General features: G+C 39.7%; 1 protein-coding gene across 1 annotated transcript in view; it reads left to right on the forward strand.

The window, feature by feature from the left end:
* Positions 1-8,943, forward strand: part of pcp4a (Purkinje cell protein 4a) — a 58,011-nt gene extending 49,068 nt beyond the window's left edge. Inside the window, exon 3 of the mRNA XM_034683922.1 lies at positions 7,866-8,943. Coding sequence (XP_034539813.1) covers positions 7,866-7,996 — 131 coding nt within the window. The 3' untranslated portion in view covers positions 7,997-8,943. The remainder of the gene's footprint in view (positions 1-7,865) is intronic.
* The last annotated feature ends 6,700 nt before the right edge of the window (positions 8,944-15,643 follow it).

Consider the following 15,643-nt stretch of genomic DNA (forward strand, 5'->3'; position numbering starts at 1 on the left):
ATGTGCCATGGTGGTTTTGGCATTAGCCAGTTTTCCTCTGCTTTGTCATCAATACAAAAGAAGACCTACTTTTCAAACTGGGCCATGGTAGTGTTGGCATGATGCTGTACTTCAACTCCCTTGAGATATGAACAGTACAATTTGGCTTGCAGTACTCAGCAGAGTCTTTTTACATTTATAAACGGTGATAAGTGCAGAACAGTCATCCTGGCTAAATGAGGCTATGCAAGAACAAATCTGTATTTCAAATGAACCCCAGACCATCAGACAGCAGCTTAGGGGACAGGAATGTGAATTAGTCTGACACTTCTCCAAGGTCTGCAGAATTAACAGATGCTATAGAAGCCTTGAAATAAATCTGAGATACCATCATAAATACACATTGAGCAGGTTGTTTTGTGTAAACTGGATCCCCTTATTTCAACCATTCAAACAGACATCTTATGAAGTCACTTTGGAGTCTGAACATTAACAAAGGTGAGTTTCTAACATGCCCACAAAGGCATCACTGACTGCGGTCCTGTCCACACCTCAGTGTTCTCCCAACACAGTAGATGCTGCAGGTTCATTGCAATACATTTCCTGTTAAATGGCTCCCTGTCCTCATTCAGCATCTCTCTGTACTTAGAGACCTGGTGTCCCCTCTCTTGTCTCTGCAGTGCTGCTGATAACTCTGCCAGATTGAGCTGAAAATGATCTGTCCCAACTTCTGGGGTGATGAAGTGTATCACAGCTCAGGCTCAGTTCAGTGGGGAACATCCTGGCACTGATCAGGAGGGATGTGAGGCAGTGTAATTGAATATAGTAAGGTGTGAATTGCATTCATTTTCACACTCTCACTTTTTACCTCTTTTCATTTTCTGTCCATTTACAGTTTTGGATTAGCTATAGACGGTTGGCTGAACTTTGTCCTCATTTTCATTTGAAATAACAGATTTTGTATAAGAAGTGGTGGGAGCTGCTGTGAAATAACCCTTGGTTTGTCACTATATAGGTACATAGACTGAAGAAAAAGTGTTCTTTAAAGAGGCAGAAACCTTGAGCAGAACCAGATTCATGTTGAACAGCCGGCTGCCAGGACTGGATGGGCTGACAGAGGAATACAGGGAGAGGCAGAAAGAAAGAAATGGAATGAGACTAACAACAGATAGACAGAAAAGGAGAGAAAGGAACTCCTGGTCAGGCTCCCCAGTAATAGCAGCATAACTAGAGACTGGTCTGAGCCACATTCTACATTTATAAAGTGCACAATCCATATACAGAGGTTTGATTCAGATCTCTGCTCTTTGCTGCATGTCTATCTCCACTCTCTCCACCTAATACTTCCTGTCGCTCCTCGAGTTTCAAATAAAAGCAAAAATGGCCCAAAAATAACTTTTAAAAAGTCTGTATTTGGATATTGTTGATTGGATCCAGTTTTACTTAAACAGTAACAAAAAAAAAAGAGAGCTGGATTACCTGATCATGGACAGCAAAAAAAGTGGATTTCCAAATCTGTGTAATTCTTATCCAGAAAAAAAACGGACCATGGGGGATCTTGAACCCTCCTCACATGATTTCACAAGGGTTTCTTTGGAAAGATACTTTTCTTTATTCTGATGTTGTATACCTGCTAACTAGCTCACAACTGTTGTGATTGAAAGAGCTTAATGTCTGAATGTGAATCAATAGCGTACCCTTTTCTCACGGACACAGTATCCCACATTCTGAGGGAGTAGATGTTCATTTTTGTTGGCTGATATTTCACAGTCGTGTGGTTTGGATTCAGAGTCTTTGCTGGTCGTCTCAGGTCACCTTTCTGTGGTTTAGTTGCTTTGTATTCCTCAGACTGAGCCTTCATCAATCATTGGCCGCACACTCTGAGGTTCCTCTGAATCTCTCGGGGACTCATTTGAACATGACCTTTCAGAAACCTCCTATGGAATTATTCCCATCATCCAATGTGGCAGTTTGTTTTCTTCATACAGCAGCACAACACATAGCTGAGGCTGTGCTGGGCTCATAAAGTCTTACGTCCTCTGTGGTGTAAAGGGCATGGAGCCTGTGGATAGGGTGTGAATTCAGAGGACCAAGCTTTGTGTGTTTCCTGCCATAATGAAATATGAATTTGTTTTTACTGTCCCATGTGTCCTCAAAGGGCTGCAAGGTCAACAAAAGGTCCCTTCTAAACGTAAGTAGGACGTTTAGAAAAGTCTTCATCAATGTTCGAGCACAAACATTGCACAGCGGGTCAGCACAGTCACGCACAAAGCACCCAACTGCATGATAAATGTGCTGCTTTAATAAACAACCCACTGTGTCACCTCCTTTTATACTGAGCCTTTTCACTCCCTTTAATTACTTTTCACCTCTGCTGTATGTGTGCTTTAAGCAGTCAGCACTAACTTAACGTTATGCTTCACCTGCTTTGTTCACTTCAGCTCCAAGAGTAGGTTTCTTTCTGTCTGTAAAATTGTCTTTTCGATAACAAACCCTGACTGATCTGTGTGTCTTCTTCTTTCACTCAGAAATTACTCATTCTCTTCATACAGGATGAAGAAGGGAGAGGTAGAAGAGAATTAAGATAAAAGAAATAATGAGATTTTTTCAACATACCATAGAAAATATAGCAGCCGATATATCAAGCTTATGGGACGCGGGCTTAAACCACTAGACCAACCAGCGCCTCACATCAACAGCCTATACGACTTCTTACATCATCTGCAAAGTTAATGATTCAAGGGATGACGGTAGTATATTGAAATATAACACAAATATCTTCACCAGGTATAACGCCAAAGAAAAGGACGAGTTCAACCAAACAGAAAGGTAGAGAAAATGGAGCAGTTAACCTTCAGCTGTAGAAACTTCCCAGTGATAGTCTGCAAGCATCACATGAAGGTTCTTGGTTCAGTGCATTTTGGATAAAATACCCCTGCAAATCAGTGAACACTTTGAGCCCATGCAAAATTTGCCATCCCAAATAATGCTGAACTATATATTAGGGCTGTCGAAATTGACGCGATAATAACAAGTCCATTTAAATTATCCTTAACGCCACTAATTTATTTGACGCGCGATTAATGCGCTCATGTTCTGTGTATGACCCTTGGCCCGCCCCGTAGTTCGGGAAATCAGGAATTGATACAGCAGTAACATAACATTGTGGATGACAAGCAGAAATGAATAAAGAAGGTGTTTTGAATGGCAAGTTCAGCTTTAAAGCTCTGCCAGATGGTTCTCTGGACAAGACCAAAGTTATCTGCATTTACTGTTGATGTGACGAGACGAATGGACAATGCGTCTGTTGTTGTGATGCATGAGCTCAAACACTTAATGTTGAGCTGCTTAAAAAAACAGGATGTTTAGTTAGTTGGATATTACATGGTGTGTAACACTGTAACTTGTTAAATCTCTTCGGAACTGTTAAACTTCAACAGCGTTATCTAGAAACTTCATTAATTATACTTAAAGGCTGTGGGGAAGAAAGAGCACGGCGCAACTTCTGCTGTGCGTAATGACGCCTTTAATGACTCTTCCTCAACATAGGACAGCAGCACATCGAACTCATGTGACACCTTCACTTCAACTCAAAACCATATCACCCTGAGCAACCTTAAAGAGGCAGTGCAATATATAAAATAGAAGTATTTCGAACTTCATTAAAGAACTCAATGATACAAATACTTAGACCAAAATAAATCTCATCTTACAGTAGTATTACTAAGTAATGTTACATTAAGGTCAAAATGCCCTTTCAGCATATTGTGTGGCATCATTGTGTGGCGATTGTTCTGAACAGTATTTGTCATTGTTTTAGATTGCTGCAATAATAATAAACATGCATTTGCATAAAGCAAGCATATTTGTCCACTCCCATGTTGATAAGAGTATTAAAAACTTGAAAATTATCCCTTTAAGGTACATTTAGAACAGATAAAAAAAATGTGCGATCAATTTGTGATTAAATGCCAGTTAACTATGGACATCATACGATTAATTGCAATTAAAAATTGAATCGATTGACAGCCCCACTATATACACAGGGTTTTGGAGCCAAATATGCTATCATCCAGACAAAGCCCTTTTTTGAGAAGGCCATAGATATTTCAGCAAGACAATGCCAAACCACATTCAACAGCATGACAGTAGAAGAGTCTGGGTGCTAGATTGGCCTGCCTGCAGTCCTGACTGGTCACCCATTTTCAGATCCTGAACCGTTGGGCAGCTGAAATCCTATATCAGGCAAGACTGGGACACGGAAACAGATCTCCATGATTCACAAACATTCACAGTGTTTTTAAAAGAAGTGGTGATGCAACACAATGGGGGTTGTATAAAAGTCTGATGAAGAGTCTGATGAGATATATCAGTTATTTAACACTTGTATTGGAATGGTATCCCGGATTGGCAATACCCAAAGCTCAGATTGGTACAGTTTGATTGGTGCATCCTTAAATATACCAATATGATTATCTCAGCCTTGTTAGCTGTGTTTTTATGAGCTTTCCCTTCATTTAATGTCACACATGAATAAGGTTAGTCCCTCTCTACGGAGAAAAACTGACTGTAAAACCTGAAATTAAATTGTATCTTTTTTGCTCATATTATGATCCAATTTTTTATTCAGTTAGTCATTTTTCTTTAACGGCTTCCCTTCCCACACTCCCACAGTCCTGAGTTTTAGTTTCTAATAACCGTCCAACTCAGTAACACTCGTTATTTCAGCCTGATGAGGACAATAACCGAGACAGAAATACAGAGCATGTATATTCTCTGTCATAACAACAAAAGATCAGCACAAAATACGTGTCTGTGTGGGACTGTTGTGCAACTGTCTGGGAGATTTCACGTGATAGTACTTAAGTAGTAGTATACAGTTATATATGTATTATATACTATGTTTATTTTCTTTAAGTCCTACCTTTAATTTTGTCAAACTGATTAAAAAACAGAGATTGTAGCTGTTTCAGTGAATAAGTGAAAACAACCTTGTGTTTGTACACAGCTCTGTCTGTGTAAATGAGGGCCTTTCTTAAACCTGACCCTCCCACTCACACCCAAACAGAGTCAGCTCCATGTTGAGTCACACTCACAGCTGAAAGAAGCATCCTTCTTAAACAGACTCAGTAGAAATGCTCCCTATTATGAAGAAGGCCCTCCTTTCTTCGTGGTGGCATCTCTTTTTTGTAGACATCCTTTCATTTGTCATCTGATGTTTTCAGCTTGTTAGGTTTTACAAGATTCCCTGTGAATAATAAAAGACTAATCAAATAAACAGATGTAACAATTTGAGGAAATAAAAGAGCTCCTGATCCTGAATGAATTTTCACGTCTGCATGCTACACCTTTATCTTAAATAAAATAGTGTTTGTTTGCATGTTTGTGGTTATGAAACCAGACCTATTTTTATGGTGTCTCCTGTGCCAAATACAAAGTGTGGTTGCACATGCTCAACAAGTCAGCAGCAGTGCAGACTCACTGTTGGAGGGTTTATCAGCCCACTCCCACTCCACACTCCGGTTTTGGACAGCACTCGATGTGGCGGCCCTCCATGAGAGCAGGCACACCAAGTGGAGAGCGTGGGGAGAGGGTGTGTGGAGTGGTTTGAGAAAGACCCAGAGTGTCTCAGAGTGCGTCACCTCATACTATTGCAGCCAATAGCAACAGGTACCCTTAGCGCTCTGCACTCTGACCTCTGCCAGGAACTCTGTCTCTACTGTGTATTCTCCCATGAAAACCCCTGATACACATATAGTAGTAGTAAAACACTGCTGCTCCTTTTGAGGTTGACTATACACTCAGGTAGCAAAGCAATATACAGCCATTGCAGATGCTGTTTCACTGGAGATGAACCCACATGAATTTTGAGGTAGAGATTCTCCATAATTGTGTTCGGCCCACATCTTTAAGCTGACCCCTGTATCACACTGGCTGTGTGATGACTGCAAAACTGTTTGATTTTCATTATATGGTGCACATCAACAAATTAGGGTGTTCAGGCACACAACAGTTCAGTCTCATGGGGCTGAAAACCTTCAGGATAGGGGGCTTACCTTGTTCTTACCACAAGATGATTTCAGCCAAAGCAGACAGTTCATTGACCTTGTATCAACAGCATTTACATCTAGATCAGTGTCTTTCATCCCAGGTATGATATATACCTACAGAAACACTTTTAGTTTGCTTCTAAAAGTTAAGGAGAGATATTCCTTCCAGTGCAGTATCTCTTTCTCTTTGTCTTCCTCTTTTCGTCCTCCTCTCCACACATGGTTGTTTGTGCACCTCAAGGTGAATTAAGGACCTCTTGAACAATAGTTAGTTTTCTCAATGCTTGATCCAAGATCAGCCCTTTAAAGGTTCAGCAAACCACCTGTCACGTTTGAGGGATTCATCTCTATATTTAATTTATGTGGAGTTATGATCAAGAACAGTAATTTACTGGGATTTTAACATTTAAAGAGAGACCATGCTGATAGAAGCGACTTATGCAGCCTTTGTGAAAAGGGCTATGAGGCCTCAGGAGTGCTAGCTGCTCTTTCAGACTTAACGTGAAGACACTTCTGCCTTTACACTGCAAAATCTCAAATTTTACAAAGTGAAATTGTCTGATCTTTAGTCAAAATGTCTTATCCCACTTGATTTGAGATAAATTTACTTAACAAGTAACATTTGAGCAAGATAGAGGGACTTGTTTTAAGACAATGCATCTTAAATATATTGTTAAGTCAAAAAATCTTGAAATTATCTTGTTTTGAGTTGTAAATTAGAAGAAAAAAGGTTTATTTTACATTTCATGCATTTTTCAAGCTGAGATCTTATTTGTAGAAGAAGGATAATCTTGGTTTAAGACAAACCCTTTACTTGATTTAAGTAAATGCATTTTATTGGAAAATCTATCAGAAAACAGCTCCATGAAAGAAAGAAAGAAAGAAAGAAAGAAAGAAAGAAAGAAAGAAAAGTTGTTTGTTTTAAGGGTGGGTTACAGTTTTCAGGCACTGTTTCTTCTAAATCTGATAAAAATGTACATCCTCAAACTAGGTACACAATGAAACACCTACTTTTGAGCATATCTGGCTTATCCTAAAAAACAACATGACTGAATATTAGTATATCCAGCTAACTATGAGAAGACATTATATCTCAAAATGCTCAAATTAAACTTTGTAATCGTATTTCAAGTACAAGATGGTCTTAAACCTAGAGATGTGCCGCTATAAAACAACTCAAATTAAGGTGAATATTTTTTGAGTGAAGAAATACTGATTGTTAGCATTCCTGGCTTATTCTGAGACACTAAGCTTTAAAATACTGTTAAAATATTGCTTAAAATAAGTTTTCCCTGCTGATTTTAAGATCACAGTTTTCTAAATATGAAGTCTTATTTTAAGAAATCTTACCACGCAAATTTTCACTTGTTCTATTGGCAGATTTTTTTTAAACTTATTTCAAGGTAAAAAACCTTGAAATAATTTTTTTTTTCTAGTTTTTGGAGGGGCATTTTTTCCAGTGTAGCTTAAAAATCAACATGTTAACATACTCACAATGATGATCTCACATGCTGTGTTGTGGCACCCAATCTTCACCATGTTCACCTCCTTGGTTCCGGTTGTCAGCATGCTTAAGTTAGCACCACTATATTTAAATGACAGCACTTGAATGAAAGACTGGATCACCTTCCTCTATGAATCGTTATAGAGACAGTTAAATGTGCTTGCTAAGCAACAAGAGCGACACTTGCTGCACTCTGCTGAGAAAATGTTTCACCATAAATAACCTTCCAGTGTGAGCAACGCATTAAACAGATTTCACTCTGTGGGGTCCGTTAAGCTACCGGCTAACATCAGTCCTGCTCTCCTCTCACTTTTCCCCTCTGCTCTCCTCAGATGATAAGAAGAACGATGTCCCAGATGACTTCGACATTGACATGAAGGACCCTGAGACTGCGAAGGCCGCCGTGGCCATCCAGTCCCAGTTCAGGAAATACCAGAAAAAGAAGCAGGATGTGAAGTCGTAGAGTGGACCGGCTGTCAGCTGGGTCCTCACTCCACGTGGGATGAATCTTGCATGTGAATCAAACTGCACCGTCATGAACTGAAAAGGAGGGGTGGAGGTTTCTGAAGGTGGAAGTCAGGGGTGGGATGGCCGGGTGGGTAAATAGTATCTCTGTGAAAGTTTGTGTGTGATTACTTACTTCAAATATCTATTATATTTAAAAAGTTATCAAGTTCTGAATGTGTATTGAAATCTTACCTTTAATTTAGCTTTTTCTGATGTTTACTTGGATGACACTTCACAGTTTAGCAGCTGTAGAGCTTAAAGTTTGTCTTACTTAACACTCAGTGTAACATACCTAAGTTAAGGACTGGCTGAAAAAGGTCTTCTCATTAACTGCAAAACTTTGAGTCTAATTCAGGAGGAATATAAAGCCACATGCATTTCTGTGATTAATCAAAACATCGTTCTGCTCCTCTGGGCGTCTGTTAAAAGCATCTCCCTCTGGCTGGGTAAAATGATCCCACACAGTTAGCAGTGCTTTCTTTCTTCACGACTGTTGCTTTTAAAATCTAATCAATATGTAATTTGTATCTCAACGTCAGAGGTCTTCCCTCTGTTGTGTCTATTTTCATCAGAAGACAAACCTCTCCGAGCTGTGTATTTTTGTTGCGATTGTAGATGTTGTGCTCGTGGTTTAATTCCCCTCGTGTTCCTTTCCTCGTTTTTTGTTCTGTGAATCCAGTGTAGTTTAAACTATGCCATTGTTCTGTTGGCTCACATAAATATATATTCTGTACAAGCACATTGGATTATGCATGCACGCTTGCAGAGATGGATACACACACACACAAACACAATTACACACAATTACACACACTTACACACACACACACACACACACACACTCACAATCACAATCACACACACATACATTTACACACAAACAGAAATAAATAAAGACATTGGAAAGGAAAGCTGGCTGACTTATTTTGATTTGAATATTTCCTGTTTTTGAAAGTTGCTGCATGCAGTTCTTTTGTTACAGAGTATAATATATGCAAGACAAAATGTAATCACTACAATAAGAAGTTTGAATGAACGGAAGTGACCTCGCAGTAAGCTCAATCATTGATGCACTTCATTCTTTATTCAACGCAGCAACAAGACACTAATAAACTGATCAGTTTTTTATACCTCATGCTGCATATATATTACACATTACTGGTTTGATTGCTGTAAGAAAGAGACAATTCTGCTGAGGTGCATTAACAACTCTGCAGGAACAGCATTACAGATTAACCTCAAACCTACTCTTTGTGCTATACCAGATATAAACGTTCCTCTTAGGCATACCTACGAGTATAGTCCAGTTGAGGATGCAACCACAACACTTGGTATGAGTAAGAAAAAGGTGTGGTCATGACTTATAGTGAGACAATGCCACCTTGTTTGTCCAGAAGTGAGCATATTTAGGTGAGAGGGCGGATACACTGTGCTAAATCTATGTCCTGTTAAGCAGCAGCCCCAGTGCTGAAAAATGAAGCCAACATCCATAAAATGCAGAAAAACTTCAGTTCCTTGAGTGAAGTAAAAAAAAGATAGTGGAAAGAAGTGAAAATTGATTTCTTCTTGTTTTTATTACAAAGTTTGAATGAACTGATGTGACCTCTCAATAAGCTCAGTCCCTGATGCACCAGGTCACCTTATCATCTCGCAGTGCAGCAACAAGATCCAAATAACCGGAGCAGATTTTTATGACTCATTGACAGCAAACTGCATATATATTACACATTACCTTCTCTTGATTAGTGTGAGAAACACATACTCTGCTTAGGTGCATTAAAACCCCTGCAGGACAGACACGCCCATAAACACAACCTAATGGTTTTATATCAGATATTCCATTCTTTATGTGCAGTTCAGGTGAGGACACTGCAACATTCTGAGGTACGTGATTATGGCACAGGCTGTTTAACAAGTGGATACAGGCACAGTAATGCATCACTTGTGTTTTTTTTCTGTTCTGGCGCCTTGAATGTGGAACTTCTCCTTGAATTCCAAAGCATAGATGGATGCAAGGGCAGAGCTGGACAGGACAGAGAGAGCACCATGCAGGAAATAATCAGCTAACACCAGGCTGCAACACCTGGGATGAGAAATAAAGGCAACACAGAAGTGCCAAATACTTCAGTTCCTCCACTTGTACACTTGAGGCTGGCTCCAAGAGCCAAAAAAAAAATCAGTTTTCAGCCCTATGTCAGAACGTCTAACTTTACAGCAAATCTCTGTTCTGCATAATTAGGGGTGTGGCTGTTTTTACTGACAGGTGGGCAGATTGTAACTGTTAGCCAGGAGGCTAAATACTCGGCTCAACTTCACATCTTTGCTAGTTTCTAGATAAGCCAAATGTTAGAGTCAACATTTTTAATGTAATGACCCCCATCGTTGGGCTTCATAACGTCTTTTCAGAAACCATAGTGTCATCATTGAGCCGATATCCACTGTGCAGTGTCCATTAGCACAAATGTTTGTGCTGGCAGTGCCTGTTTTCCTTAATTACCAAATACAGTGTAACCAAGCGGCAACCTCCGATCTCAAAATATAAAGCCCATGCGGAAGTGTTATACACTGCTGTTCATCGAGAATCCGCTTGAAGCTGGCTGCAGAAACACCGGAAACCACATAGACATGAATGTGAAAAAAGACGATATTTGCAGCATTAATAAACATGTTTGTAGCCTGGTTCAAAAAACAGCTTGGCTCTACGTAGCTAATTTCTCTATCAGCACACACTGTACAGGGGCTGAATTTTTTTCTAACGCGCAATTCAGAAGATATTAAGATTACAAGTTTTTGCCCAAATAAGGACATGACTGACTTGACTCTCGGTCGGGAACACATAGCCGTTGGCTAAGAGGCTCAAACTCAGCCCCTTTACGTCACACTCTGCCTGGTTGAGTTCCGCATTTCCAATATGTCTGCTGCCGTCGATTGGCTTCAAAACAGCGCTCAGGAACAGATGGGTGATGTCACGGATACTACGTCTATATTTTATACAGTCTATGAGTGTAATGTTGTCAGGGTTATCACTGCAAAAACAGCCTCAGCATCAGCTGTTTTCTGTTGCTATGCATTCCGTTGAAATCAATCAAACTTATGGACCAACAGAACACTCATCAATGTCACTTCTTGTTCTCTGACCTATAAGACTGAAGAAGGGGCGGGACTTCTGATATCATCTTTGTCAATCGTAGATGTCCAAACAGATGTCCAAACTATCTACATTTGTTTTTTCAAGGTACAGTTTCCAGGTCCTGATGCTAATGCTGTGACATGATTTCCGTCAACTGTTTTTAGATTGAAATAAAGGCATATTGAGTGTTTATAGACAGACAGATGCTAAGGGAAGCCATTGGACAATTTTCTTACCAACAACAGGTGAGAAGAGCTCTGAAATTGAGGTTGTGGGTGCTGCCAGAACAAAACCAATGTCAAAAGTCACAGGCCCTATTACAATCTCAGGCTAAATAAGCACTATCTTGGTATGTAAGGTATTTAAGGCCACTGTACATTACTTGAGTCACTGTTTTTGCTCAGAGAGCACTTGTTTGGAACCAAATTTACTTCCAGGTTGCCCTAGTTGTGACTTGTCAATCACAGTACGCTACAACCTAAAGCACATGCTTCTTAACTGTTTATTAAGCAGTAGGCTAAATGGGACCCCAAATAACAAGGTATGTTGTATTTATGGTGGCTTTAAACCTGCATCATCCCAAACTCATTAGGAAAACAAGTCAAATAAGAAGTAGGCTCATTACCTTTCATAATTTAATTCACAGGCTTTTGTCTGCAACGAGTGGGGTTGCCCCCTGATGGCCATTAGAAAGAATGCAGGTCTAAGATACTTCTCCATTAGCTTTACCTTTGAAAACAAGACACAACATCTGCTTTTCATGAACAGTCTTTAGGTCATGTCTCTCTGACACCAGCATTGACTGATGCATGTTTCAGTCCAGGTTTTGATGTGCTTAATCACACCTTCATTTCAACAAAGATAATAACGTAAAATGACTTCATGATTTGTGCACACTGAATATTTAAAGAAGTCTGAAGCTTTTCTGAGGTCAACTTCTGATCATTGTAATGAAAATAAAACACTATTGTACCATGTCACTGATTAATATCATCATGATACCTCAGATATAGAGCATTTTAACCATATTAAAGGTGTGAGGATAACAAAGAGATATTTCTGCAGAGAAATCTCAAAGGCATAACAGATCCATTGAGAAGACATCACTGCAGTCCTCTTCACCTTAATGAGTTTGAGAGAGAGGAAAATATTTCTGAATCTAACAAATGAAACACAAACAAAGCCAGCTGTCAGCTGCAAACTGTTCAGAGAAGTGCAGCACTCATTGCTTCAGTCCTGGGCTAAGACATTTTTATTACTTTACATTTTCTGAATCATTTCCCAGCGCTGCCAGCGACGGCTTCGTATTTCTCCGTCTGATCAGAGGGAAGAGTTCACTCCGCCTGAGTCTTGTTAATGACAGCAGCAGAGTGTAGCAGAGAGTAAATCTTAATTTGTTGTGGACTTCAGAGGTAGAAGGCAGATATAGTTGTCATGCTGAGTAATAAAGCCTCCTGTTAAACCCTCCTGTCCTATAATATAAAAGCAAGAATTACATGAAAGCAGGCAAGATGTTTGTTAGTCTGCAGCTTCCTTAACTATCATTATAGTTCATCAAACTGATACCTTTGACTGACTTAATAATTGAGCTTCATGATTTCTGTCTTGAAATTGAGGCATTTTATTATTAGACTCACTATTAAAATCTGAGGTATTAAACTGGTGGATAAATCCAACCTATGTTTTTCAGATAATCTGTAACTTATGCATTAATTATTTATAATGCAGTCAATAACGGGTGGATGAAGCCTTTTATTGTTTAGAGCTTTCTTTCTTGAGACAAAAAAAGGTTTCAGAGCATTAAACACAGTGACACTTGGGGGTTGTAAAATGTATAGCAGCGCCATTAAAGAAGGTCTGAAGACCACAACAGCTCACTGACATTTACAGTTGTGCTCATAAGTTTAAATACCCTGGCAGAATTTGTGATTTTTTTGGCCATTTTTCAGAGAATATGAAAGATAAGAGAAAAACTTTTTTTTTCTCTCATAGTTAGTGGTTGGGTGAAGCAATTTATTGTCAACAACTGTGTTTACTCTTTTTATATCATAATGACAACAGAAACTACCCAAGAAATCATAAATTCTGCCAGGGTATGTAAACTTATGAGCACAACTGAATACTGATGCTCACTGTGCATCATGAAATCACACATGTACAATTTTGTTCAGATATACTGCATGAAATATAAATATATGTATGCAATACGCTGCAGTCAGGGGTGGAGCTAGACTCTCAGCGCAAAGGGGGCGGAGCATCCTCAAGGGGCCCTTCTGATAGTCAAATTCACAAATTTAAAACAGCTGATATATTTTCTCCCCTACTTATCAATAAAAAACACAGAGTCTCACTTATTGATCCAAGACAGCCCATAAAAGGCAACAGGTTGCTTGTCGAGTTCAAATGTTTCAGCTGCACCGAGGACAGCACACAGCACTCTACTGCATTGATTAATGAAATTATTAATGGTTCAGCACCAAGGCCGATGGACAGCGACAGGCAGGAGCATTGTCCAGTGCTGTCTTTCTCAGGAATAACATAAACATAAAATAGACACAGCGGTCCACAACACAGTAAAGTGTACTTTAACATAAAATAGACAGCAGTCTACAAGACAGTAAAGTGTATTTAAACATAAAATAGACACAGCGGTTTAAACGCAATTTCAAAGGCACTCTACAATACCTCAGGAGATGACACATAGGTGCTGGGATCTGTTAAACACGTTAAAGGATCCATGGCTGACACAATGAATACAATGTCTCAAAAAGTTTGGAACTCCTACACAACTTCCTCTGGCTTGGAGATGTCTTCTCAATAGAAACATGCGAGCTCCAGCATTTTCTTTTCCACATCAGGGTGCTCAGTATTCTGAACAGTTTGGCCATTTCTCAATTCTCGAACTGCCCCACCAAAATATCAAGGATGTAAAAATAAACCTCTGCTGAGAACAAAATGCGAACAAGGCCGGTCAATTCCCGTGCCTCTGCTGTGACCTCACATCATAGCTGATAAAGGGGAAAGCCCCGACCTAACACTTGCTGAGCTGAAGTCCGAGATTAAGCGCACCAGTTAGGAGCGAGAGTGACGCACTAACATGCAGGTGTAGTGGGAGCAGTGCTTCTAGTGTTGGTTTTAATTGTTAATCTTGAATGTAGCCTCTCAAAAGTAGGTAAACTCCTCCCCTGGTCCAGCCCCTTAATCAGGTGAATCATATATAAAGCACCTGTGGCAACATGGCTGCCTTTCTGTCTGGTTTGCCTGCTGGTTGCCACATGCTCCTTGCACTGAGCCCCCTGTCTGCCTCTCTGCGTTGGTCCTTTGCTTGAAGCGTTGTTGGTAGCTGTCCCTTTGGTGTCATTGTTATAGTGAAGCCAGTTAACTGACCTTTATCAGCTGCTGTTTTGTCTTGATTGTTTTGCCTTTATTTAATTTTTAACTGAACCAACTGGTTTAATTATTTTCTTTGTTTAATACTTTTGAGAATTCCCCTATAGTGAGGTGGTTGCCAGCTGCTGGTCGAGGCTAGGCACTTTAGGTGGTTCCCTGCGCTGTTTGTAGGGGTAACCGCACTGGGACACAATAGTTTGCACCTGTTTGCCGTGTTTGCTGTGAGTTCACGAGTTTTGGGTAAATTGCACTCCTGGAACAAACTCCTTGATGTTAGACTGCCTCCTCTCTGCTGGCACCCCTCGCTTCCCCCTCCCATTTTGCTAATTATAAATCACATTGCATTGGAAGTGTCTTTTTAAGATAAAATAAACAAATTATATTGTAATAAACTTTGATACATCTCCCCCAACTGACTAATTTACCTCCTTGCCGCAATAACTAACCCCCCTCTCTTCACAAATACTCCCATTTTAAAATATCAATGAATTAAAATTTTCTTTTGAAACATGTCTCTGTCTCAATTCATCTTTTTATTTATTAAGGTGTTTGTTTTTTTCCTGGGGTGAAATTCCCCAGGTGGCGTTGTAAGATCAGTTACATTTTTCTTTGTTATATGGCAAACCCTGAGTGCCGCCCCCCCTCCACCTTACCACACAGGCATATTTCCAATACCGTTTCTAATAAATATAGGCACTGGGGATGTAAATTTCAAGTATTTTCCGTGATTGATCTTTAAAAATGTTAACGATCAACTATCGATTAATCAATAAAACCCTAACACCCTAACCCTAACTATAATCATTACCCTAACCCCAACCCTAAACCTAATCATAATCATAACCCTAACCTTAATCATTACCCTAACCCTGAACCCAACGCTAATCATAACCCTAACTCTAACCCTAACGTAACCGTAATCATAACCCTAACCCTAATCATAATCATGACCCTAACCCTAATCATAACCCTAACCTTAACCCAACCCTAATCATAACCCTAATCATAACCCTCACTCTAACCTCACCCTAATCATAAACCTAACCCTAATCATAACCCTCACCCTGATCATAACCCTAACCC

This window comes from Notolabrus celidotus, chromosome 5 (assembly GCF_009762535.1).
Source record: "Notolabrus celidotus isolate fNotCel1 chromosome 5, fNotCel1.pri, whole genome shotgun sequence".
NCBI classification, from domain to species: domain Eukaryota; kingdom Metazoa; phylum Chordata; class Actinopteri; order Labriformes; family Labridae; genus Notolabrus; species Notolabrus celidotus.